The sequence below is a fragment of the Peromyscus maniculatus genome, chromosome 20, assembly GCF_049852395.1.
Source record: "Peromyscus maniculatus bairdii isolate BWxNUB_F1_BW_parent chromosome 20, HU_Pman_BW_mat_3.1, whole genome shotgun sequence".
NCBI classification, from domain to species: Eukaryota; Metazoa; Chordata; class Mammalia; order Rodentia; family Cricetidae; genus Peromyscus; species Peromyscus maniculatus.
The window spans coordinates 27866326-27892969 of record NC_134871.1 but is presented as its reverse complement, the minus strand read 5'-3'; the positions used below and the strand labels follow the sequence as shown (position 1 = coordinate 27892969).

The following is a 26644-nucleotide window of genomic DNA, read 5'->3' as shown; positions in this document are numbered from 1 at the left end:
GCTGGTTGAAGTGAGTGTGACGGTGTCAGAGCTCCTTCCCTGTGGCAAGCACAGCTGTAACCTCTGTATCCCGCGGTGGGGCTGACAGGAGGGAGCATCCTGCCAGAGCATGGTGGCCTGGGGTCTGAGAGGAACAACCTGAGCTACAAAGCCACCGAAGTTTCGCGTCACCACTAATGAGTCATACAGCCTGACTTGCCTGACAGAGTCCAGGCCACAAGCTTGGGAAAAAAAAGATGAAATGTATGGGTGGCACAATGGAATTTATTTGTCTTCATGATGTACACATAGTAATCAACACATAAGGAACACACACTCAAAATGGCCGTGTGTAGCGCAGGAAAGGATGGTCCCGGTTCAGTTACACAAGCGGTAATTCCGCTCAGAAACGAGTCTCTTTCTAGCTTAAATCTGTTTTGTTTGGTTTTTTTTTCAGGCCCCAAGGACACCCAGTTAAGTACAAACATTTTTCCTGTTTTGTTATTGTCAGATACATGATACCTATCAACTCCCAGGAAATAAGTGAAATCAACAAAAAGTCCTATGACAAAAGCAATTTTCGCAGAGTAAATTTGATGAGATTACTGCGGACCAATACAGGAAATGTTAACCATTACATTGTCTTCTCAGGTTTCAGTTCTTTAAAAAGTATTTCCCACACCTTTTTTTGTGCAAGGATTCATTGATTTCTTTGGTCTTACATGGTATAATTCTGTCTGACCTACATATATATAGCCTTATTTGTACCAATATTAAAGTCAAGAATTAACACTTCAAAGGGGAGAAATGGAATTAAGTCTTCAGTATAAAAATGTCTGGTCCATTTGATATTATTGCCCTTGCTGCTCTGTTTGTATTGGAGATGAAGGAACACACCTATAGCTCCCTGCTTCATGTACAATTTAGTTGTATATTATCATCTGTCAATGTGTCCGGATATTCACCAAAACTATCCTGATCTTGTCTTTCAAAAACAAAAAGTGAAACTGCATAAATAAATAAGTCTACCTAGGGGTACAATAAATAGGCTTCTCCATAGGAATAAGGAACATTGTAACATAAAGCCCTCCAGTACGGCGCCATAGAGCAGCAGCTCTGCTCTTGGACTGGTTCGGTTGCTGGTGGAAGAGCTGGCAGAAAGAGCTACCTATCGTCCTCATCCTTTCAAAATGAAGTCAGAGTGGATGCAACTGTAAAGTTTGCCTTCAGGAATTTATCTAGGTGTGTACCATCATTAGTTTTTGACTTTTGCAAAACTGTAGAACATACATTTAGGGATTAAAAAGGAGTACAGTCCTTCAGTTCCGGGGCTGCTTGGTCTCCGCTCACACTGATGGACGGGTCAGAAGTTCTGCTGCCGCCTCTTCTTCGCGTCCATGGCGTCCAGGATGGGCTGCCTCTTCGCACTGTATCTTTGGTGCAGTTCTTCAATCTCCTGCTCCATCATGGGGTCCAGGGCTTTCAGCCGCATCTGTAGTTCCTCCAAACTTAGATTTTTTAACTAAATGCAGAAAAAACAACAAAAAAGAAATTAATACTGTAAAATTATGCAAAATATACTAAAGTCTAATGAGTTTTAAAATAAATATTCCAAAAAATTCTTTACACTGTCTTAGAAGCATGGTCAACAATTAAAGCAGGAATTCTTTCCCTGAAGAAGCCACAAGCTACGCCTTGCAGGAACCTCAAGTAATCCACAGTAAATCGATCAACACATGCACTGCTAAGACTGAATGATAAAAAGGTAAGAGGAAGAAACCCAGAGACAGATGTGCCACTGTCAAAAGCAGCTGTTCAGGTGATGCTCTGGGGACAGCTACAGGGGGCTGGCTGCAAAAACCCAATACCAATGGATCAAGAACTGGGCCAGACTGAATACAGGCTCAGTCAACAATAAAATAAAATTATCCCTTATTTTACCACATGCTGGAAATTTTAGCGCTCAAATGGAAAATTACATTATCTAGAATATTTTTACTCTGTTTTGATAAAATAGTAGTGTGATTCAAACAAACAAACAAACAAACAAACAACCCAAAGGTGTAAGTTCTGCACTGAATGTGGCCAACCTGAGAATGAACTGGCAGTGAGATGTTACAGGATTCAGTACAGTCTGGTCACACTGTTACAGGACGCAGTACAGTCTGGTTACACTGTTACAGGACGCAGTACAGTCTGGTCACACTGTTACAGGACGCAGTACAGTCTGGTCACACTGTTACAGGACGCAGTACAGTCTGGTCACACTGTTACAGGACGCAGTACAGTCTGGTCACGCTGTTACAGGACACAGTACAGTCTGGTCACGCTGTTACAGGACGCAGTACAGTCTGGTCACGCTGTTACAGGACGCAGTACAGTCTGGTCACACTGTTACAGGACGCAGTACAGTCTGGTCACACTGTTACAGGACACAGTACAGTCTGGTCACACTGTTACAGGACACAGTACAGTCTGGTCACACTGTTACAGGACACAGTACAGTCTGGTCACACTGTTACAGGATGCAGTACAGTCTGGTCACACTGTTACAGGACACAGTACAGTCTGGTCACACTGTTACAGGACACAGTATAGTCTGGTCACACTGTTACAGGACACAGTACAGTCTGGTCACACTGTTACAGGACACAGTACAGTCTGGTCACACTGTTACAGGATGCAGTACAGTCTGGTCACACTGTTACAGGACACAGTACAGTCTGGTCACACTGTTACAGGACACAGTACAGTCTGGTCACACTGTTACAGGACACAGTACAGTCTGGTTACTCTGTTACAGGACACAGTACAGTCTGGTCACACTGTTACAGGATTCAGTACAGTCTGGTCACACTGTTACAGGACGCAGTCCAGTCTGGTCACACTGTTACAGGACGCAGTACAGTCTGGTTACTCTGTTACAGGACACAGTACAGTCTGGTCACACTGTTACAGGACACAGTACAGTCTGGTTACTCTGTTACAGGACACAGTACAGTCTGGTCACACTGTTACAGGACGCAGTACAGTCTGGTTACATTGGCTTTAGACACAACAGCACATTCCTCACTGCTTTTCACTGCAACATCAGGAGAGAGCACCTGTTCTGCTACATCAAAGGACCTACAGCACCCCAGGCTCAACTAACTGTATCTGTCTATTTGTCAAAACAGGGTCCTCCATGGGTCACCTCCTGAGAAGCACATCAGGAATGTCGTCAGTGGCTAAGGATGCTCTCTATACCAGACACTCGCAGTCAGCTTTTACCCTAGCAACATTTCAAATAAACCCTAACCTGGACTTGTAGGTGGGCTAAGGCACTTGCTGCCAAGCTTGAGGTGTGAGTTCAATTCCTTGAACCCACGCGGTGGAAGGAGAAAACCAAATCTTTTGTAGTCCTCTGACTTGCACATCAATGCTATGGCATGGATATGCTTCCCAACTCCCAAATAATGTAAAAACTCCTAAAACTCTGCCTTCCCTCTTACAGAACAGTGGAGGGTAGGTAGTTTTTAATAAAGAAAAAAGACCCCTGTTAAACACAATGAATTACAGACTGCTATCCTCATGTACTCCACATCTTGATGGGTAAACAAGGAAAAAACTGGTCCACTGCCCTTTGGGAGCCTAGAGATGAGGGGGAGGCTGAGCTCTCAAGGGCTGATGGGATCCAGGCCAGCACAGAGTCATTGTGTGGCAGAGATCACAGTGAGGTGTCTAAGCAGTCCCTATGGGAATTTTGAGTGCTTCTCAGGACAGATCTGCTCCAGAAAGGAAGGAGCACCACCATGAACTCCAAGGCACTCGGGCCACACTGGTCCTTGACAGAGAAAGCATCTCAGCAGTGCTGAGCCCTGGGGAAGAGGAGGCCCTGCCTCACTGAAGTGAAGAAATGCCAGACTCGAAGGTCTCAGGAGAGGGCTTTAGTGGTGGGATGCAGGGGGTGAGGGGAGGTAGGTGTGGGTGCCTGTGAACCAGGCAAAGTAGGTTTAAACTTCACGAAGCCAATATTCTGGAGCAGAAACATTATATGAGAACATGAGACCTAGTTTGAAAATGATAAAACCTGAAGCTCATTTTTTAGAAGAAGATAACTCTCCAGTTGTTTTATGAGTCAAAGCTAGAAAACACTGTCATTACTTATTACCCAAAATAGTAGGCTGAAATAGCATTTCTCAGCGATCCTCCACTTTACTCACCATACCTGGCCCTAAGTGACTCCTGCTTCCCCAAATCAAATTCACTCTCTGCCAAAAAAAGGTTCTGAGGATACCGAGAATGAGTCACAAGAGAAAGTTCCAAAAATATGTTGGGAAGAACAATATTGTAGGCTGATGCTCAGCACAGGCTGAACGCTTGCCCTGAAGTGGGTGTGAGAAGCACTGGCCTGTGGGAGACCAGCCTGCTGTGTTGCACTGGGCAGCATAAAATAACCTCCCTGGCTTACTCCTTTTTATTGTTTTAAAGGAAGAGCCTTTCTGTGTAGTCCCAGGCTGGCCCTATATACCCTAGACTAGCCTCAAGCTCAAGGCCCTCCCTCCTCAGTCTCCTGAGCACCCAGTGGACCTAGTTTTCCCCTCTGCTGCGACTGACATCTGCACACCATTCACGGTAGTGTATGGCTCCCCCACTCATCTTAAACCGGGCATCAATTACACATTTGTTCCACGCTTAGTTCTGTTCAGATCACTGTGGGGAGAAGGAGTTTGCACAAGGAAGCTAACTCTTCCCTGAACTATACACACGTGACATTGTTCTGTGGAGCCAGCGTGGACACGGAACCACATTTCTGAAGACAGGTGTACCCAGGCACATCTATGGAGTCCAATTCTACTTCAGTGCTCTCCTTAAACAGAAGACTTACTTTCATTATCTTAAACTCTGTATCTGTGTGTGAATATGTTCCTATGCCCTTGGGGGTCAGAAGCATCAGAATGCCCTGGAGCTCCTACTGGAAGTCGTGAGCCACCTCATGGAGGTCTTGGGAACTGAACTCAAGTCCTCGGCAAGAGCGGCAAGTGCCTCACCGCTAAGCCAGCCCTCCAGCCACACTTCAAGATTCTTACAGTATCACGTCTAGCTCAGCACATGTCAGTCTTTCTCATCCCTAAAGTTCTACACCACACAATTTAAACAACACAATTTGGTATTTGATTCCAGAAAGTGTTTTCTAGCTTGGTTATGTTGGAGTTTCATAATCCAATTTTTTTTGCCTTACAGACTTCTAGAACCTAGCCAGCTCACTGCTGAAAGCCAGTGGGTAGGAGCAGACCACAGGACGCAGAGGGACTGGTCACCGAAGACCAGCGTAGCAACCCATCCTGAGAAGTAAACGGCTCCTCCAACTTCACAATCTGCTGCTTTAAGACTCTCCTTGTGGATGTCTTCCTTTACTAGGGCAAACTGCCAGATTTAGTAAATGTTAATTATGGCAATGAATTGAATTCAAGGAAAGAAGAAAGATTCTCTCTTAACAGATTTTGTTTTCAATGTATAACATTTGTGAAGAACAGGTCTGTGGTGCTGGAGAACCATTAGCTGGCATTGCTGAGGAACCAGTGGTCTGCTGTAAAGTGAATTAATAAGGCACCCAAGTATTCTTTGTTCTGGTGATACAGTTTTGTCTCACTTGGAACAGTGTCTTTTACAGATGCACTGCCTTTTGGAGTAGAGGACAGGGTCTCAAAGAATCTTCCCTCAATGACAAGTTGTCATTATTAACATATAATCATATCTATAACACTAATCTGTGCTACATAACAATGTTCTCCTCAGAAACCTTAATCTGAAAGCAACTTCTCACTTACTTTTCTTTCTTTCTTTTTTCGAGACAGGGTTTCTCTGTGTTTCCAGGTTGCGCCTTTCCTGGAACTCACTTGGTAGCCCAGGCTGGCCTCGAACTCACACAGATCCACCTGGCTCTGCCTCCCGAGTGCTGGGATTAAAGGCGTGTGCCACCACCGCCCGGCCTCACTTCTTTTTCTGATGTCACAGGGTATATACTCTTCTATATATCTACTGAGAACGATACTGTTAAACAAGCTTACTCTTCCACGTCTCTACCAGCCCACGGATCTACTGAGAATGAGAGATACTGTTAACCAACCTTACTGTACTAAGAGCAGGCTGCTGACGAAAGCCTGGCATGGGTTAGGAAGGTAGGGTGTAGAGGTAAGGCTTATCCTGCTCATTTTCACTGTTTGTTTTCTTTTAAGTCTGAGTTTTGGATTGGAGCTATGTGTGGCTGGGGTTATAGAAAATGACTTCCGCATAATTTATAGTTAGCTATGTCCTTGGGTAAGGCTGTGAGGGAACTTCAGAGAACTCCTTTATTAAAATATTTACTTAGATTTCCTATAGACCAAGCACTATAGACAAAGAAATGAATAAAATACTTCTCACAGGTTTGTAATCTAGCCGGCATGGAAGGACCACACAGAGAGCTCACTGGAGCATGAGAAGGCTGGAAACATGGTAACAGGGCAAGCAAGCCAGACAAGCAGGAGCATACACGATACACAAAATGTGTGTCATCTTTGGAGGTGTCCAGCAGGCTGCTGAGAGTTAGGAAGGAAGAGGAGCAGAAGATGAGGCGGGGAGGGAGGGAGAGGGCAAACACAGACGCTACAGTTCTTCAGTACTGGGACCAGACAGTTTCCACGACAAGACACGTTACCTGTGAATAATCGTAGAGGAAACTTAGAAACATTCCTTAGATAGTAAGCACAGAAAAGGACTGTCATGGAGGAAAAAAAGACAGGAAACCCATCACCAGTTACTCAGCAGTCTGCTGGGAAGGAGAGAGAGCTCAGGAGGAGAAGGACTGAGAGACCACAATAGACCTGGCAGGCGTCTTTGGTATCATCACTACGGCAGGGAAGTGATTTTAGACCCAGGGAGTTTGAGGTGTAAAGAAGGCATCAAGGTGGAATCATCAGACAGGAATTGTTATCTGGGGCTTGGGAACCAGGAAGGAGAGCTAAGCTAAAGACACAGACTTAGGGAATCAGCAGCATTTAAGATAGCACTGAAGCCCACAATGGAGAAGATTATACGGGAAAAAGATTCTCTCCTGATCGTATAATCGACACATGGTGTGCACAGACAAGAGTACCCACACCTCGGTGTTTGTAGCCAGGCTTCATCAGTCAGCTTCTGCCATGGTGACAATAAAACCTGAGAAAGGCAACTTAAGGGGGCACAGAATTATTTTGGCTCCCGGGTTTAGCCTGGGGTTCCTGGTCACTGGGCTCCCGGGTTTAGCCTGGGGTTCCTGGTCACTGGGCTCCCGGGTTTAGCCTGGGGTTCCTGGTCACTGGGCTCCCGGGTTTAGCCTGGGGTTCCTGGTCACTGGGCTCCCGGGTTTAGCCTGGGGTTCTTGGTCATTGGGCTCCCGGGTTTAGCCTGGGGTTCCTGGTCACTGGGCTCCCGGGTTTAGCCTGGGGTTCCTGGTCACTGGGCTCCCGGGTTTAGCCTGGGGTTCCTGGTCACTGGGCTCCCGGGTTTAGCCTGGGGTTCCTGGTCACTGGGCTCCCGGTCACTGGGCTCCCGGGTTTAGTCTGGGGTTCCTGGTCACTGGGCTCCCGGGTTTAGCCTGGGGTTCCTGGTCACTGGGCTCCTGGGTTTAGTCTGGGGTTCCTGGTCACTGGGCTCCCGGGTTTAGCCTGGGGTTCCTGGTCGCTGGGCTCCCGGGTTTAGTCTGGGGTTCCTGGTCGCTGGGCTCCCGGGTTTAGTCTGGGGTTCCTGGTCGCTGGGCTCCCGGGTTTAGTCTGGGGTTCCTGGTCACTGGGCTCATGTGTTTAGAAGCTGTGATTCCTGGTAAGTGGGTTCTGTGTTTCTGGGCCTGTGGTGATGCAGAACAGTATGGTGGGAAGGCGTGTGAGGAAAGCGGCTCACCTCACTGTGGACAGAAAGTAGAGAGATGGAAGACACCAGGGCCAAGAGAGTCCTTTCAAAAACAACCTGTGGGGGCCGCCTTCTTCTAACAAATCCTGCCTCCGAACTGTAACTAATCAATCAGGGGCAAGACATACCATTAACAACAGAGTGAAACTGATTTCTGACTTCAGGTAAGTTAAATCGTATGGACCTAGGGAAAACACATTTTGGAATTTGGATTGTTAAAAATTCCTGTTAAAGCCATTTGTTTGACAGAGGCACAGAGTCGTGCATTCCACTTCCACAGACGCCATCCATCCGTATAAGCAGGCCTCAGACCGAGTCTAACTCATAGTTTAGAAGAGGAGACAGAAGCAGCTGGTTTGCTCGGGTTACACTGTGATCAACGGCGGAGCCAACCTCTGTGCCACGGCAACCTGTAGTCCGCCCTTCTACCACGTCGGTGACTGACATCGGTTACCACGCTGCAAGTGTGTGTGTGGGGGATTTCAAATCCATATTTTCGCTCTTCCATCCCCACACTCGGTCCTCCCTCCACCCAGCATGCTTTGTCTCTCTGAAGCAAGCTCAGGTACAGAACCTTTCTCCTGCCTGGCCCTGAAGGAAACGAAAGTCCCATTTCATTTTGGCCAGGGGCAATTGCACACTCTCAAGGTATGTATTTCTGACCCGTTGGATCTCACACATTTAAAGTAACGTGAAAGCCTAACAGGCTTCCTTGGGTGGTTTTATAATGGGAGAAAAATGAGAAGGCAGAAGAGAGTGGAAACATCCTCACGGCTTCCATCAAAGATGAAATACTTTCATCCCACAAGTGTAAACTGAGTATCTGATAGGAAATTTCTCTGGGTATTTGGTTATGCTTCCAAGTAGCAGAAGTTTTCCCAACAGGCCTACCAGGGAGTAACATCACTGCTACTGAGAAATTCCCAGGGTCTTCAAGCCAAGTTGAACTGTCCCGGGAATACGTCTACAGAGCAGGAGAACCTTGTACAGAACATTTGAAATGGGTCAACAGAGCCAATGGGCCAGGCAGAGCCTCCTGGGAGAGGCAGAGCTGCCCTTTTCTTAAGTTTCAGGTTAGTTAGCTAGTTCATTTTTGTTTTAAATAAGACTTTAAGGAAAAGCCCAAGACTTTTGACAGCAACAAACAGAAGGGCACAAAGATATCTGCTCATAAATAGAAGGTCAACAGAAGGCAATAATGTTTGGAAATTGGTGGTTTGATGGATGACTTCTAGGTCCAAGAGAAACTTCATTCTGTGATGCTAGTCCTAGGTTCTCACATTTCATGCAGGAGAAGATTCTGCACATAAAACCTAAAATATTACATCTCTCAGTATCTTAAAAAGAAAACCCAAGTATTCTATGCAAATTAATGCTTCATTTGTTAACACTTCATATATCAGCAGTCCAAACAACTCAGTGATATGAAAGTTGAGATGAAAAGTAAGTTTAAGTCACCCTACTGATAACTCTGACAGTTTAAACTTTTAGTAATTAGGATTATTCCTGAACATGAGAAATCCTGAATGTTTACTGACTGCTGTCAGTAAACTGGAACTTTAAGTTACACATTCATTTTACTATCCAATCTACAATATCACATTTAAGTATCACTACTGAATTACTTTCTAAAATAATTTAACCATGTTGGAGAGAAAAAAATCCTTGGATTTTTATATTATGTTTGTCAAATATATTTCTAATTACTGGAGATATTTTTAAAAATCTTAATCAAAATAGCAACAGATACAGGAATATAAAGATATCAGAAGCCCTTATTCATTTATTTATTGTGCATGTCGGAGCGTGCGGAGGTCAGAGGACAACTTGCAGGAGTTGCTTCTTTCCTTCTGGTCCCGGGGCTTGAGCTCAGGTTGTCAGGCTTGGTGGCATGGGCTGTTACCACTGAGCTACCTTGCCAGCTCAATTACAAAGTTTGAAAATGTATAAATGTGGTAACATTTCAAGCTTAATGGGTTTATGAGTTGTTGGCATAATCATTATGTCAGAATAAATGAGACACCACTACAATGAAGAAAACAGTATGTAAATAAATGTTAACACGTTTAGTCAAATAGTCCATTAAGAAAATACTGTACGAGGTTTATTGTGTTTACTGGGAAAACAAACTCTTCCTAGCAACTGTTTAAACGAATCTCACAGATGCTGCAGACATTATTAGTGGCCTGTGATTAAAAAAACATGGATTGCTAATACTGTATCCTGACTCATCTATTTTCCCATCTGCTAGCAATTCTACCGATATGAACTACCAACAGAATGCCTGACAACAATAATTTCCTATGGCAATTTCAATGCAGAATTGCCTATAGCATTTTGTAAGATTTACTCACGCATGCCTCAGACTGTTCTGAGTTGTTTGTGGCCTGGAGCAACATGCTCCTTTTCCCCTTCTATTTTAGCTGAAAATTTTACTTCACTGCACAGAATCTGGTTTGGTTTTAAAAACACTGTACACAATCTGTCACACTTATTTTCCCAAAGGAAACAGACCAAAGCCCGGTAAATACAGGTGAGCTCACCCATCAGCTTAGAGGTGTACGGGATGAGGCTGTGTCTGCAAGGACACTGGGGAGTGGAGCAAGTGGTACTTAAGGTCAGGAAATTGAAGTATTACGTATACACTTTTTTTTTTGTTTGTTTTTGTTTTTTCGAGACAGGGTTTCTCTGTGTAGTTTTTGGTGCCTGTCTTGGATCTCGCTCTATAGACCAGGCTGGCCTCAAACTCAGAGATCCGCCTGGCTCTGCCTCCCAAGTGCTGGAATTAAAGGCGTGCACCACTGCTGCCCGGCCAGTATACATTTTTTATAGTTTATTTTCTAGGGAATTTCACATCAATGTGACTTGACAGCCAAGTGTGGTGGCGCACACCTTTAATATCAGCACTCTAGAAGCAGAGGCAGGCAGATCTCTGCACTTGAGGCCAGCCTGGTCTACAGATCACGTTTCAGGACAGCCAAGCTTAGGCAGTGAAGGAAACTGTTGAAAACAGAATGTTGGTAAAGATGTAATTGAACATGGGCACCACGTTTTCTAGCCCCAGCAAGCAGCAGAACCTGGCAGCTTTGGCCACATGTTTCTGGCTGTAGCGCCAAGAATAGAAGAAAGGAGTTATATAATCTCCCTCTGCAACTAAGGAAAGCTGCTGAGGCAGGCATGTGTCAGGGGTGTCCCTGCATGGAGGCCCCCAGAAAGGCCATTGTGTGAAGCTGTGAAGAAGCCTGGATTGCCTTGGAGACCCCAAGATGTTAGAGATGTCAGAGACATGGGATACCTGCTGAGGAGAGCTACTAACAGGGAGTAAACCAGCCCAAGAGAAAGACGTGTGCTGCAGTCAGCAAAGCTGAAAGGAGATGGAGTCTGAAGAGCACTTTGACATCAGACATGGAGATGCAGTGTTGGAGTTTGCCCAGCTGTTTTCAGTCTTGCTTTGGTCCAGTATTTCCTCACCATGCTCTCTTTCCTCCCTTTTGGAATGGTAATGCATGTCCTATGCCATTGTATGTAGGAAGTATATGATCTGCTTTTTTTTCCCCCAGGGGATTACAGTTAAAAGATTGCATGAATCTCAGAAGAGTCTTTGAACTTTGGACTTTTAGACATTGCTGAGACCATGATAGACTTTGGAGACTTTTGAAGTTGGACTAAATGCATTTCTGCATTATGATATGGCTATAAGTCTATGGGGGCTAGGGAGTGGGATGTGGTGGTTTGAAAGAACATGCCCCTCACAGGGAGTGGAACTAATGGGAGGTGTGGCCTTGTTGGAGGTGTGTCCATGTTAGAGTAGGTGTGGCCTTGTTGGAGTAGGTGTGGCCTTGTTGGAGTAGGTGAGACCTTGCTGGAGTAGGTGTGGCCCTGTTGGAGTAGGTGTGGCATTGCTGGAGAAAGTGTGTCACTGGGAGTGGGCTTTGAGGTCTCAGGTGCTCAAGCCAGGCCCAGTGTCTCACTCTCTTCCTGCTGCCTGCTGATCTAGATGCAGAACTCTCAGCTTCTTCTCCAGCACCATGCCTGACTGCATGCCGCCATGCTTCCTGTCAATGGACTATTCCTCTGAACTTAGGTAAGCCAGCCCCAGTTTTTCTTTAGAAGAGTTTCCACAGTCACAGTGCCTCTTCACAGCAACAGAAACACAGCGTTTCTTTAAAACAAAACAAAACAAAACAAAACAAAAAACAAAACAAAACAAAACAAAACCCAAACCTTTCTTCCTGGGTTATACCAGAGAAGTATTTTTCTTAATGAATGTATTCTAGTCACATCTGGTCTAATGAAATGCCTGTATGTGCTTCCCACTTGATGGGCTGTTTAGTGAAATAAATATTTCTCTACATAGCCTTTGAGACAGATTCCATATTTTACCAATCTAAATATGATCTAAGAAAATTTATAGTATGTAATGTCTCCTTCACACACAGCAGGACTTTGTTTAGATGCCCATGGATGGTCTGGTGCTATGTGGAGCCTGGACGAAGCAGATGAATTAAAGACTGATGAGCAGTGTTAGATTGTCTTGTTCTGGAAAGATCTTGGACACACATTTAAGAAAGGAATGACGAAATCTGAGTTGCACTCTTTAGTTGCAATTGACACCATTTCCTTTTATGCTTTCCAGTTTCTAGTAAGTAGTTTTGTCTGCTAAAAGTAATCAGGAAAATGACTCAAGTACAACTGTGCTCTTACAATAGACAATAAAAACTTTCAAGCCGGGCGGTGGTGGCGCACGCCTTTAATCCCAGCACTCGGGCGGCAGAGCCAGGCGGATCTCTGTGAGTTCGAGGCCAGCCTGGGCTACCAAGTGAGTTCTAGGAAAGTCGCAAAGCTACACAGAGAAACCCTGTCTCGAAAAACAAAAAAACAAACAAAAAAAAAATTTTCAACATTCCAGGTCCAGAAAAACTGAGTAAATTAAAAACCAAACAGTAAATAAATTTTCTGGATATAAAAAGGGCAGGTGGAAATCAATGTCTTATTTCAGCAATTTTGATTAACACTTTCAAAAGTTTAAAACACACACACACACACACACACACACACACACACACACACACACACACACACGGGATTACCAAGTAAGTGATTATATAGTTCAATTAAACATTTACCAATGTGAAAGATACTTGTTATGAAAGACTACACCCAACATCAGAAAAGCAACATGCAGGTGAGTGAGACGGCCTGTTGGGTAAGAGAACTCCTGCAGAAACCTGGAGACTCAAGTGTAATCTCTGAGACCCTCATGTTTGAAGGAGACTCAGCCTCTGAAGGCTGTCTCCCGATTGCCACACTTGTACTGTGGCATGTGTGTACCCCCCAAAATAAGTAGGATGTCATTTAAATATCAAAATGAAACAAAACCCAAGCAGCATGCTGAGGCTGGAGAGAAAGCGTGGTAGGCAGAGTGCTTGCCCTGCAAGTGTGAAGATGACCTAAGTTCAGGCCTCAGAGCCCATGGGAGCAGTTGGTTGGGTGGCTGGCACTTGTAACCCCAGTAATAAAAGGTAGAGACTGAGGATCTCAGGGGCTGACGCGCAAGCCCCAGACTAATGAGAGATCCTGTCTCCAAACAGACAAACAAACAAACAAACAAGGTGGATAGCTCCTGAGTGACAGCAATGTAGACACGTGACACACAAGGTTCTTAAAATAGTTCTATAACTAGCTGATTAGGCAGCCAAATCTCTGTAGAATCATTATATAAAATTAAAAGTTCTTTTCTTTAACAAATATTTTCATCTGTATAATGCCATATTTCTGTGACATACCTAAAGAATGTCGTGTGTATCCTCTTTGGCTTTTGGTATTTTTAGTCATTAAAAGTCTAGAGTAATTATGAACTTCAACTTCATGTTAAATATGAATTTTGTCCCCTTTTCCTTAGCATGAGGCATGGCCAGAGGTCTGTCCCTTTAAGGTCTTGCTTGTCTGGTGGTGGAGGAGAGACCCTTTCTGGGAAGGGGTGGATTTCTGTGCTTTTTCTGGTTTGGTTGACCACTGGTCATCTGTCCACAGAAGAGGTGGAGGTAGGTGTTTCATGATGTAGTAGTATTGCCAGGGTGGCAGCCTAACCCTTGGGGTTCTGTCCGCTTTGCTCTTAAAGCCACTTAGGCAGCGTGATCACTTCTGACTTCCTCTTTGGGAGCACAGAAACAGCAGGAATTCCCCACATTCTCTAGGGACCAAGGAAGGCAGAGTCCAGGAGGTTCACTTTACTCTTCACACCACACTACACAACAGCCCTGTGATCTTGCAGCCTTGGCTCAGCCCACAGAAGCCTGTGAAACCAGTGTCTACGCCAATGTGCTCTCCAAATGCCCAGCAACGTGTTCACCGAGCCCTAACTTAGTGGCATATGGTGAGTTTACATGTTGGGTTAGCTCAGCACACAACAGGCTGAGGAATCACTGCCAGTCTCTCCTTTCTGTAGACACCACCGTCCCCTACCAATGGCTCGATGAAATACCCTCGCTTGAATTTAATCCGGGTAAGGAAAAAAACAAAACAAACAAACAAAACTGGATTTTCTTTCCTTCTGTTAGATTGTCTACTTTAAAAAAATAATTATGCTTTTACGTCTTCTGTTGTTGTAGTTTTGTTTTGGTGTTTTGAGACACTTTTTCTGTGTAGTCCTGGCTGTAGACCAGACTGACCTCAAACCCAGAGATCTGCCTACCTCTGCCTCCCAAGTGTTGGAACTAAAGGTGTGCACCACCATGCCTAGCTAGCTTTTAAATTTTAACTGTAAGCTTAAGCTTTTAATGTCCCCACCGACTCTGTGGCCACATGACAGCACTACTTCGTGTTCCCTTGTCTCATTTTATACCTTCCTTGATCTCAAATCGATAGCATCTCTTTATTCATGTACGGTGTAATGTACAAGTTCATACATGCGAAAGATGTGCATGCTCATGTGTGTATGCCTGTGGAGGCCAGAGGTCAATGTTGGATGTTTTTTTCGGTCACTCTCTTAATTTTTTTTGTAACAGGGTCTCTCCCTGAACCCGGAACTCACCAATTTGGCTAGCCTGGCTAGCTAATCAGCTCCAGGGGTCAGCCCATCAAAACATACAGTTCTTTTAAAACACAAATTATGATTAAAAACATGAAAGGTAGTAGTAGAGTAGGTATCAAAAATCAGCACTGTTATTTGTCACACAAGCTCAGAAAATAAAATTTCCCAGTAAGGAATTATTTTAGCTATTACTGTCTTAGATGTGGCTCTGTGAGGGAGCCATCAACTGTCAAAGGCAACCTTTCAGGGTTCTGGTGTGGGGAGAGGGAGACAGTGTGTGTACACCAAGTCATCTCAGATAAGTGGTATGCACACATCACCAGAAGAGCAAGAAACGAACATGCCAGCATCACCACCTACACAACACTTAGAATACGCATTTGTAGTAAATCTCACCCTTAGATCATTACAGTAAATGAACAGGCTGCAAAGACTTCACTGGTTTTTAATGGAAAAAGTGTGAGAAGGGCAAAACTTAAATATTCTAATTTTAATATGTCAATTCACTTAGTAGAGCACAAGGCATTGAAGAATTTCCCTCTAGTACTACTTTGTAAAATAAGTACCTTCCCACATGTCCCCAGAAGCTGGCAGTGCTAGGGTACCACCAAGCCATTACACTTCCCGAGGAAGCCAGGCTCCGGCCAGATCTTCCCTGGAGCCAGACACCTGCTTTCGGAGTGGCTCCACTGTTATGTGACAGCTCAGGCAGAGCCTTGCTAGGGACTTCACCAAGAGTAGCTAATCTCATGCTCTATCTACACACTGGGATGCCAGGAGGCTGTGGCTGTGAGTGGAAACTTGGGGATAAGAATTTGAGCTCTGGTTTGAATAATACACATTAATATGAAGTAGTTTTACTAGTAAATCTTTACATTTTATTTTACAGGATGAAATTTCAGCTCACTCTTTAAAAAGTCCATTCTAATAAGGATTAAAGGGGAAATGCATCTTTAATTACTAAGCAAATGAAAGCCACACTGTTGGTTTACCTCCGGTGGAAAAATAATAAAATAGCTATGCGACTGTTAAACTCAATGTATTCTCGAGGAACTTTCCATATATTGTTGCAAGTGGCTGATATATTCTGTTGCTCAAAGAATAGCTTATGCAATGGGTAATTATTCTGAAACTTTTGGATTCTCAGACAAATGTTATTCCCAGTCCCAAGTAAGTGATGCAGCAGACCTAGTGGTACGAGCCTGACATGTGGCATCAACAGAAGCATCTTTGAGCAAGAATACTGTGAAGAACATGCTCTTTGCCTTTCTAGTTCAGAAGAGGCACAAAACCAAGACAGATAAATTTGCAAAGAAATTATTGTTAGATGGAAAAATATTCCTTACGCTGGTCCCCACACTGCCCTTTGCAGATGTCAGTGTTTCATCGTTTTCTATTAGGGACATCCACATGGCCAACTTGTTCAGCTACTGCTCTTCTAGGCAGAGCATGATCTAGGAAAGGCCCATCACCCCAGCCTGCCCTCATCAACCACAGCACTCCCAGCCGCAGGAAGCAAGCATGGCCCTGGTTGTTGCTTTCTTCTCACAGATGTGCTGGACTGTCTCACCTCCAATACTCACTACAAGGCCTGTTAGCAGGCCATCCTCATTCTCACAGTCCATATTTACCGGTGTGCCCAGCTGCTGCACTAGGCTACACTGCTCAAAAAGAAAGGGCTTAAACATGGAGGCACCTATGGATTTTGTTAACTGCCTTCTAATTTTTCAGTCACCCAAAATTGTTTTTCACTGGTCTTAGTGTCATTCCGAGTTATAACAATAACACCGAGAGGTTATGTGAGTCTGCAGGGTGAGGACAGGGTTCCCTTCCCCGGCGGATCTCGGCTCTGAGCGCGACTCCTAAAGAGTCAGTGGACTTCTTACTCACTTAGAGGACGGCTAAATGGCGAACAGCTGGCAACTATGCTGTGAAGGCTCTGAGTCCCACTAAGAAAGTGACCATAGGAACCAGTAGAAATGGGGAAAATGAAACACTCCATTAGCTGAACTGTACGGTGACTTCTGAGCAAGCAGTCCTGAATGGGGTGGTGGTGAAGTTCAACAGGTAAGTTCAGGTCAGCTCACGCGGTAGAGACGTTTGTGAAGGATGACACACTTCCGGCTGATCACTGGCCCTTGAGAAGTCAGGAAGATGGGCCACTTTCAGACCGATAGTATGTGGAGCTGAAGAAGATGGAGGCACTGAGCTCCCTGGACATGAACAGTGTCACTGACTGAAGCCCCCCACTCACAAGGACAAGATTTCATTCAGCCTCCATGAGAACACTAGGTCTCTGGCTACTCAGCATCCTCTGGTGGCCATATTTAGTGCTGCACGTTTTCTGTTTCAGAGACGCCTGCTTTTCTTTTTCTTTTTTCCTTTCTTCCTTCCTTTCTCTTTCTCCTTCCTTCCTTTCTTTTTTTCTTTTCCTTTTTTTTTTTTCAAGACAGGGTTTCTTTGTAGTTTTGGTACCTGTCCTGGAACTCGCTCTGTAGACCAGGCTGGCCTCGAACTCACAGAGATCTGCCTGGCTCTGCCTTGGGAGTGCTGGGATTGAAGGCATGCGCCACCATCGCCCAGCTCCTTTATTTCTCTATCTTTTGAAAAATTCACCCTTAATTTTTTATTTAGCATTTTTTCTAGACAAGGAAGAGATCAAGATCACCAACAGTATCGTCAGACTGTGTGTAAGGCAGTAAACTACGGATGGGTCAATTTGCAACCAGAGAATAAAAAGCTGTCTCAATACTTCGAGAGAAAGCATTCCTCTGAATGTGCTAAACACACCCCATCAGAAAGCCATGTGAGTAGAAATACCTGGTCAGCATTCAGCTACTTAATGTTTTTCAGGCTAACTTTACAGAAACTGTTCTTTCATATGGATTCAGATTATTATGGATGAGTACATAGAACACAATGACTACATGTTTCAACTGCTTCCCTCTGGCAGACACTGTTCTTGAGTGAAACAAGAATATCAGTGTTCCAGAGTTGAAACTTTCGGGGCTGGAGAGATGGCTCAGCAGCGAAGAGCACTGGCTGCTCCTCCAGGGGACCCAGGTTCCATTCCCAGCACCCACAGGACAGCTTACACCCTGTCACCTCAGTTCCAGAGGATCCCACACCCTTTTCTGGCCTCAATGGGCACTGCACACATGTGATGCACAGACAGACGTACAGACAAAGCAAATGTACACATAAAATAATCTTTAACAATGTAAACATGTCAAGTTCTTTAGTTAGTATAAGGTACAGTCAGAATCTGAACAACAGAGATTTGTAAGCTTACAAACTGAGATACATTGTTTATTGACCATAGTACATTTTCCAAACACAGAGGGTTTTGTAAATACTGTGATTCAGTTTAATCATAATGTCAATGGCTCTTAAAAACTAAACAAAATGAATCTGCCCGTGGCTTGTTCACATCCTAGTGTTTATTCATATAAAACCCACAGTGAGGATGGGAGTTTAACTGGCCATAAATGTCTGAGGTCTCATGTTTCTCGAACCATATGTCTCTATATTACTTTACAACTTTACTATCATGTTACATATATCCTATGAAATGACAATTTACAGTTGATATTAATGAAGATTAGAATGATTAAGTAACTTCCAGAGTAATAACTCAATATCTGCAAATGTTCAATTAGCTTGGGTCTACAGTCTTTCTGAGGTGGGGACAGGGTCTTACTACAATAGCCCAGCCTGACCTTGAACTCACAGCAATTCTCCTGTCTCAACCTTTGAATGCTGGAATTACAGGCATGAGTTACCATGCCTAGCTAGGACTATAGTCTTTATGCTGTGGTCTACAAAGAATGACTTTAAAAAAAAAAAAACCAAAGAATTTTACCTATGCTAGAAAATTCAGTTTCACTTTATTTTTGCTTTAACTACAATACATAATTTTAAATTAATCACTATTGCCGAACTAGCAAAAACACACATAAGGAGGCAATAAAATCAGAAAGTGAAAATTCACAGAAAAAAGAGTAAGAACAAGTATGTTTTATAAACTCCACATTGAGTTGGCAAAATGGTCTAAACATTATAAGATTAAATCAATGACCACATAAAGCACTTAGCATTTTTATAATTCTTGAATTCTGTAAAGTGTTTTCAAAACTTTATTACTCTTTTACAATTCCTAGGAGACCATAGGGTGACATAGCCTTTTGCATGACTGAACAAGAACATTCCAAAAGGACAATGAAAATAGGCCATTGCCTGGCATGAAGGAAGACATTCCGCGACTCTGATCATAACACAAGGCTCCAGGTCCTTACAACATGTGTGCTCCATCCACATGCTACACTGGCTTCAGTGGAGGCCTCTAGTCTCTCTGGTTACCTGACAATTGCCATGGAGTGGTATTCTTCAGAAACCTAACGAGTCCTTTTTCTGTGTACTATCCAGATCTATTTTATCTTTTACATCTACAAAAAATACCTTTTAATAGCTCCCATTTTAAATAAACATGTCAAGAAAACTGGGACTGCAGGGTTGTCTTGGAGGTTGAGAGCACTGACTGAACTTCCAGAGGACTTGGGTTCAATTCCCATCACCCATGTGGTGACTCACAAATGTTGGTTAATCCCGTTTCAAGGGATCCCATGCCCTCTTCTGGTTTCCATGGGCACTGAACACAGTGGTGTGTGGATACACATGCAAGCAAAACACTTGTACACTTAAAATAATTTTAAAAATTTAAAAAGAAAACTATTTATAAGGCCAGGTATGGATAGTATATACTTATAAGTTTGGCTTTCAGAGATTGAGGCAGAAGTGCACATTAAAAGTCAGTCTGTGCTACTTCCTGGACCCTGTATCTCAATCAATCAATCAATCAATCAATCAATCAAATAACTCTGCCTTGGATCCCACCTACCATTCTAGAATGTTGTCTTTCCTCTTTGAAAGCCATGTTTCTCGGTATGGAGGAACAGTCCGGACCTCTAAAGCTGGTAATCACACTTCATCTCCTTCCTGCTCTAGATCCTTCTGTGCTTCTATCTCACGTACACTTTGTCTGTACCATCTTTCCTAAAAACCCGGCTTCCATAATCCCCAGTCTCACTTTCTGGCTGCGCCTTAGTGTTGGAACTAAAGTTCTCCAAGGCCGTTCCTGCACGGCCGTCACTGCACACCCATTTCCTAGGCATGCTCATGTACACGCTTAGCGTTAAGTACTATTTCTCTGACAACTCACTTCTGCGTCCACACTACACACTGTCCTCTGAGTTCTGGAGCCTAGCAGTTCTATTCAGACATCCTTCGGGCTGCAACACTCAGTAGGCCCAGACCTTCGGACCACTTGTCTTTGAGCCTTTCCTATTTTCTAAATGGTTCCTTGACCATCTTTAAAAAAAAAAAATTTATTTTTATGATTTAAAATTGTGTGTGTGTGTGTGTGTGTGTGTGTGTGTGTGTGTTTTCTCACATGTGTGGTGGTGGTTTTTTTTTTTTTTTGGCTTTTTTTTGGGGGGGGGGGCACCATCCAGTTCCCAAATAAATCACACATGGAGGATTATCCTTAGTTATGAATGCCCAGCCTTAGCTTTGCTTAGTTTCTTGCCAGTTTTCCTTAACTTATTCCGTCTACCTTTTGCCTCGGGGCTTTTCCTGTTCCCTAACTTCTGTAAATCTTACTCTCACTCTGTGGCTCGCTGTGGATCTGGATGGCTGGCCCCTGGAGTCCTCCTCCTTCTCTGGCTTCTAGCTCTCCAATCCCTCTTCCCAGATTTCTCCTTTTATTTATACTCTCTGCCTGGCAGCCCTGCCCCATCCTTTCTCCTGCCTTGCTATTGGCCGTTCAGTTCTTTATTAGACCATCAGGTGTTTTACACAGGCACAGTAACACAGCTTCACAGAGTTAAACAAATGCAGCATAAACAAAAGTAACACACCTTAAAATAATATTCTACTATACATCTGTGCATGTATGTAGTCCACATGGTCACTAGGCCGGAGGGATAGGATCCCCATGGAACTAGAACTCTTGGAAGAACAGTAAGTGCTTTGAACCACTAAGCTCCTCCTCGGGCTCTTGACCACTCATCTTTTTGCCAAGAACCTTTAGCATATTTAAAAGCTGCAATGCTTGTCCATGTCACCTACTGATGGACCCCAGTGTGTGCCTCTGTCTCATTTGCCACCTCAAGCAGGCCATTTCCACAGCTTGCTAGCCAGCTTCCTCCTGTGCTTCCTCCCAACTCATTCTCTAAACCGTACTCTCAGCACATAGGAAGTAGGGGCAGGGAGATCAAGGGTTCAGGGTCAGACTTGGCTCCAGTGGCCATCCTGGCCTGTGAGACTCTGTCCTTAACAGAATTCCCAGTAGCCTTCACAGCAGCGTGGTGAATAGCTGTTGTATTCGGCCTTTAAGTTTCTTGCATCGTGCTTAAGAACTAGGGTGGGAGTGGGTGAGAGAAGACAGGGACTCTGCCGCCACTGTCACCTCTGCCCGTTTTCTTCTGGATGCTCTGTTCTGTCTTCTGTCCTTGATGCTTCTGACCAAGGTCATACAGACATACAATAGGCACAAACCTCCCAGGTTTATTATTAAGAACTATTATTTATTATTTAGAATTAGTTGGGTGGTGGTGGCGCACACCTTTAATCCTGGCACTCAGAGGCAGAAGCAGGTGGATCTCTGTGAGTTCGAGGCCAGTCTGGTTTACAGAGCGAGATCCAGGACAGGCACCAAAGCTACACAGAGAAACCTTGTCTCGAAACTGCCCCCCCCCCAAGAATAATATTTAGAATTACTATTTTAAAATCATACTGAGCCATATTATGCCCCTAAAGATCCTTAAATACTCTTCACTGCATGTAGAATTCTAACATAGCCTTGCATGAATGCCTACCTGCTTAGGTCTGCAGCTTTGGCTCACGTTGCTCATACCAATGAGCCTGTGTTTTCATTGTGGACGTTTCTCATCTAGTTCTTTGTACTCATCAAGCTCCTTCTACCATGAGCTGGCAGTTGAACATTCCAAAACTTAAGAGTTTAGACTTAGTGATTGCATGCCTTTCCTTGATAAAAATGTATCTGCACTTTCCTGCCTTGGCTCCAAGTTGTTGTTAACACCATTCCCTTTGCAGTTCTACTTTTTTTCAGGACTGAAATTAAACAGATTTCATCCAGTCTTCCTGGTCAAGTAGTCTTTATGAACAGAGTGAGTTACCCTTTCTCTTTGCACCTGAAGCAGCTGCACATGGCTGTGTTACAACGTGTGCTGATGTACTGTGAGCAATGAAAACTATCTGCTAGTCCAGAACTCCACCGTGGGAGATGCCCAAGCACAAGGTTGGCCTTGTTCCTCACATTTCAGCATTTGGTACTTCACAACTGTTTGTCAAATACATAAAATCCAGAAAAAAGCATACCTCACTTGAGTTTTGCAAACCCGTAAAACTGTTTATTTAATCTAAACTATTCTCATTTTAACTTTTTTTTTTTTTTTTTGGTACTGGGACTCGATACACAGCTCTAAGCACACCGTGTTAAGTGTCATGTCACAAGCACACTTTTTACTTTTTATTCTTTGAGACAGGGTCTTACTAAATTGTCCTGGCTGGCTTTGAACTCACCTTATAATTCTGGCAGGGCTTGTTTGTAATCCTCCTGTGTAAGCCTCTGGAGTGCTAGAGCAGCAGGCCTGCAGCTCCAGGCCTGGCTTCGGACTCTGTTATTTCTGAGACAAATGTTTTGTTTCTCCCAGATACTAAACAGCTTGAATTGGTTAAGAGTTCCTATTTTATTATTTTGTTAATACTTGGATATAATTAAAAAAATTATTGCCTTTGTGCTTTTATGTGCAGATATCTCAAGAGGCCAGAAGAGGGCAGCAAACCCCCAGAGCTGGAGTCACAGGTGGTTGCAGGCTGCATAATATGAGTGCTCAGAACCAAACTAGGGTCTTCTGTAAAAGCAGTAGGTTCTATTAACTGCTGAACTATCTCACCAGCCTCTATTTTATTATCTATCTATCTATCTATCTATCTATCTATCTATCTATCTATCTATTTTTAAAGAGCTGGCTATCAAGGGAAAAACCCAAGTTACTATTCTAGTAATAGTGGAGGCTAACCGGCACACCACCATCCAACTGTGACATCAATAATCCCTTAATTTATTAGTTACATTACCTTACGAACATTATTTTTTGATCAATTTATTAGCATTGCTCACCACTACCATGCATTAAAAGATATTAAGAAGCAATCCCATATTAATCATGAAAGATTTTACTGTGGCGTTTTCTAAAGTCTAAGTGTACTTACAGAAATGCTTACTCAAATGTCTCTGTCAACACAATTCTAACGCCTTATTAGGAACTATTATTCATATGGTTGATAGCTTAATGCTGGGTAGAACCCAAAACTTCACAGGCCCCCAGCTTCATGTGCCTGGGAGGTTTGTGCCTATCGTCTGTATGACTTTGGTCAGAAGCATCAAGGACAAAAGACAGAACAGAGCATCCAGAAGAAAACGGGCAGAGGTGACAGTGGCGGCAGAGTCCCTGTCTTCTCTCACCCACTCCCACCCTAGTTCTTAAGCACGATGCAAGAAACTTAAAGGCCGAATACAACAGCTATTCACCACGCTGCTGTGAAGGCTACTGGGAATTCTGTTAAGGACAGAGTCTCACAGGCCAGGATGGCCACTGGAGCCAAGTCTGACCCTGAACCCTTGATCTCCCTGCCCCTACTTCCTATGTGCTGAGAGTACAATCATAGATTACCATGTCTTGCTTTATTGTGATAAAACTTTTTCAGGGGACTGTGCTTTGCTATGTATCTTAGTCAGTTTTCTATTGCTGTGAAGAGACACCATGACCATGGCAACTCTTATAAAAGAAAGCAATTAATTGGTGCTTGCTTATAGTTTCAGATGTTTAGTCCATTATTTTCATAGTGGGGACGTGGCAGCATGCAGGCAGACATGGCAGCTGAGAGTTCTACAGCTGGATAAACAGGCAGCAGGAAGAGAGTGCCACTGGATCTGGCTTGGGCTTTTGAAACCTTAAAGCCCACCCCCAGTGACACACCTCCTCCAACAAGGCCACACCTTCGGATCCTTTCAAACAGTGCCACTCCCTGGTGACTAAGCATGCAAATCTATGAGAGTATGGGGCTATTCTTATTCAAACCACCACACTATACATCCCAGGCTGGCCTTGAACTCACAGTAGTTACTCTGCTTCAGTTGCCCATGTTCTGGGTTTACAGGCATGTACCACTGTGCCCTACTAGAAATATAAGTCCACAATAAGACTGAGTACAAGTTGTTAAAGAACAGACTCTCTGCAATATTACAAATATGAGGTCTGAGCCAAAGCCCTGTGAATCTGAAGTTTTAAAATCTTTTTATTTTTATGTGTAAGAGTGTTTGTCTACATGTATGTCTCTGCACCACATGTGTGCAGTGTCCTTGGAGGCCAGAAGAGGGTGTCAAGTCCCCTGGGTCTGGAGTTATAGACAGTTGTGAGCAGCCATGTGGGTGCTGGGAATTGAACCCTGGTCCTCTAGAAGAGCTGCCAGTCTCTTAACCATTGAGCTGACTCTTTAGCCCCAAATCTGAAATTTTTATAAGTGAAAATAGAAATAATTCTTAAGGATGTCTTGTAAAGTAACATCCAATATCTATACTCTGGTAAAACTTAGCGTTTATCAAGTTTCAAGTGAAGTAAACACTGTTACTATGTGGTCTGAAGGGGTAAGAATCTCCTTAGCAGTAGATTTGATGACAGCTAACTTGCTCTTCATGACCCTGCTTCATCACATTTGAGAAAATTGAGACAATAATGCTAGTCCCTTCTAAGGAATTTCATGGTCCTTCTCTGCTGATTGCCAAGTGGTGCCACATAAAAGGCTCGGACTTAACTGTCATTTCTTCATGTGACTTTATCATGTTTAAACACAGCAAACAGCTGTTTTAGTTCACTTTAAAGTGAATCATTTAGTACTATAAGGATTATATAGCTTTAAATATACTTCAGGACAAAGGTAGATATCCTGGGCAGAAAAAACAGGACTTGACTTCTAATACAACATATATTGAAGTATAAATTGAAAGTTCTTAGTCAAGCCATTAGGGGAAAAAAGCTTAACATTCCACACATATTCAACACAGTAATGTCCTCTGTTTTATCTAGATAATGTGTTAGAAGCAGGGTGTGGAGGAAAGGTGAGAATCCTGTGTCCAGGATCTAGCAGGGGGAGCTGACTGCCCTGCAGATGCAAACAGCAAGCAGACTTGGGTCTGAGTGTAAACTAAGTAAGCAATAGGGTAGGTGACGAAAGATCCAAGGGAATTAGTAGGTGCGATCAGAATTGTAAGGGGCACTGACATGAGGCCACTGCAGCAGAGTCATGCGTTACACTTATCAGCAGTTTGAAAGGGCGATGGGTTAATGTTCTGGTTGTGTGGCCCTCCTGTAACTAGGATTCTCATTCTAATAGAAAAAGGGGAAAATCAGTTCCAGGTGGAAGCAATGTGGCCTGACCCTCCACCCCAAGTTGAGAACTAACAATCACGTTACCAGCAAACAAGAGGCAAATACACAAGCAGATTTCAGAGTTGCAATAAAACAAATGTACAACAAAACTGTAGCACACTTAATGCCATGAATAATAGATACCAGACAAGTGATAATTATTTATAATTGATTTCATCTCAAAAATAACCATAGGAAAAACTATTTTACAGTCAACCCAAAATGTTTTCATACTCTCATTGATAAATTAAATACCTTCACTGATTTACTCTACAACTATGCATGGTTTAATGCTTCCACACCGTGAACATGCACACCCCACATGCCACCCACCACAGCCTTCCTTCACCTATTCTTACATACTACAGTAGCAAACATACAGTGCAGCGCTGAACTCAGACGCGTAAGGGATAAAGGGGCTCAGCTTCCACTAGTTCAAGGAACACTGTTAACAGACTGACTCATCATGGATGCCATCTTGAGCTGTGGACTAAATCAACGCCAAGAACCAACAGAAACACACTCTTCTACAGGAAGCATTTACGGCTTCTGGGATGAAATATCTAAAGTTATTTGCCATAGGAAGACTCAGGAAATATGATTCACTCTTGAAGAAGATGACAATCCGGGGTCTAGCCTTGATATGACCCAGATAGAAGACTAGAAATCAGCTGTACTGACGTCCAGTCAGGAGAGGGAAAATATGATCATAATAAATGGAAATAGAGATTTTAGAACTGAAAAATTAAACATCATAATTAAAAATTTACTAAATAACCTTAGTAGCAGAATAGAATTGATAAAAATAATCTATTAGAAAAAGATAAACAGAATTATCTGTTGTGAAGATGAGAAAATCCTGAAGAAGAAAAAGGGGGAGTTTCTGAGTTTGTACAACATAAAGCCCTCTTCAGAGTCCCCGAGGGCGAGGAAGGAATGCGACAAGAAAAAGGATCTGAACAAATGAGAGTGGGAAGACATTTCTAGATCTGCAGAAGGTACACATCTACAAAAACAAGACTGTAAAAGAGTATCAATCACAAAAATACATGTCAGAGGAGGGGGAAAAAGATACCACACATAGGGCACAATGATAGGAATTAGCAGAATTTTCTCTAGAAAATACTGAATCCAGGAGATTAAATGGGACAAAAAAATATTTTTGAATTTGGGGGAGTGGAGGGGACATGTGATCTGCTTTAGATACAAGGCA

The 26644-nt window shown here is 43.5% G+C and overlaps 1 protein-coding gene across 6 annotated transcripts in view; it reads right to left on the bottom strand.

Annotated features, from left to right (window-relative positions):
• Positions 1–246: 246 nt before the first annotated feature.
• Positions 247–26644, bottom strand: part of Stk3 (serine/threonine kinase 3) — a 256630-nt gene continuing 230232 nt past the window's right edge. For all 6 annotated transcript variants that reach the window (XM_015996380.3, XM_076555921.1, XM_042264624.2 and 3 more), the window contains one exon: positions 247–1501. In XM_015996380.3, coding sequence (XP_015851866.1) covers positions 1343–1501 — 159 coding nt within the window. In that variant the 3' untranslated portion in view covers positions 247–1342. The remainder of the gene's footprint in view (positions 1502–26644) is intronic.